A 1,513-nucleotide genomic window follows, 5' to 3' on the forward strand; every position below is an offset into this window, starting at 1 on the left:
TAATGGAAGCAGCTTCTTATTCTTTGGTTTGAAACCAAATTGTTTTGTTACATTTATGGTGTCATACAGAATACTAAGATCAGTTGGACTCAGATTCCCAGAGATATGGAAGTTGTTCAGCAAGTCACGCATTTTAGTAGCATTACGCAGTTCATTAGCATTAGTCACATAATCTCTGTACAATACTTTCAGCATACTGATACACCTATTTCCATCAAACCATTCTGATATATCCTGCAACAGCCTACGGTATTCATCATCAGAGATTTCTGGAAGTAATGTAGTAATAAATACTATGTTAATACTTCACTATAGTGGATTCAAGGCAGGGATATAGTCCGATTCTAAATCTGAATGAGGGCATTCTTTATCCAGTTGTTAGACAATTGATAAAACATAGTAAAATGCATAATTATATCATGATTTGTGGGAGATGGGTTATTTTCTGTGACATTCTTGCTTGCTCATGCAAGGTCTTCCCATGCTGTTCCATCGTCCTTTATCACAAAACCCGACTTATCCACGAAAACTCGGGAAATCAAACCAGGGTCTCCTATCACAGCTAATTATACTCCAATTATCAGGAAGGCTAGACCGCGGTACATGAAGGGCTATCGCGGTTGGAAAAGTCATTATCTCAGAGGGGTGCTGCCATAGCAATAACAATCAATTCATACTGAGTTTACTATAAAAAGAAAAAAAAATCTATTTTGTTGAAAATCGTATGAAATATGTTAACATTTGTCTTTAGCAGAAAAAAACTATCCTACCTACGAGTTCGAATCGTAAAAAACGAGCCCTTTTATGAGAAGTTACAAAAGTACAGGGCTATTACTGGGCCTAGCCTAGGCCGACTTGGTATAGGCATCGTCGTACAATCGACGACGTGACATGAAGTTTCTGAAAAAGGCGGATGAATATATTGGTTTGAACGTGATTCACTTTGAATCCATTTATTAGTAATATTTTTATTGATGAAAATTAGTGTGTAAAATATTTAGAAACTACTTTAAATGTACAAATCGTGTAATATATAATTGTTTGTTGTAAATAAAAATAATACAACGGTAATTGGGAACTATTTTGCCAGCGTAATGACAGAAAACCATCAGCAGTAAATAATAAAAGAGCGCTTGGTTTGATCGTGTCATACGTTGTAAATTAGTAAACAGTAGTTGACAGTACTGAGAGATGACCTTAAATTCTCAGAGGTCGGCAGCCTCAGCAATTTTTTACTACCTAGGCCTATAGTATTAACTACGATTTTTCCGAACACTCGAACTAACATATCCATGCATGTCCATGCGCATGCCCAGAATGATCAAACAGGGATTTCCCACATGTACTTGTTAGTAGTGAAGTCACGACTCACGATATGATCATGATTGCGTTTAAACTGACGGTAGCATTAGGCCTACAATTATGTTGTTTTTAGATAATGAACAACATTTTAAATATGACAATAATACTGTAAAATGAAGACAAATAATAGATTTAGTCAAGCATCTACGCG

General features: G+C 35.8%; 1 protein-coding gene across 1 annotated transcript in view; it reads right to left on the reverse strand.

Annotated features, from left to right (window-relative positions):
- Positions 1–51: 51 nt before the first annotated feature.
- LOC117099920 overlaps positions 52–1,513 on the reverse strand; it is a gene marked incomplete at its 3' end in the record, with an annotated part of 4,331 nt that continues 2,869 nt past the window's right edge. The window contains exon 4 of the mRNA XM_033239438.1: positions 52–269. Coding sequence (XP_033095329.1) covers positions 52–269 — 218 coding nt within the window. The remainder of the gene's footprint in view (positions 270–1,513) is intronic.

Source organism: Anneissia japonica, unplaced genomic scaffold (genome assembly GCF_011630105.1).
Source record: "Anneissia japonica isolate Jap-2015-1 unplaced genomic scaffold, ASM1163010v1 scaffold21269_len13372_cov219, whole genome shotgun sequence".
NCBI lineage: Eukaryota > Metazoa > Echinodermata > Crinoidea > Comatulida > Comatulidae > Anneissia > Anneissia japonica.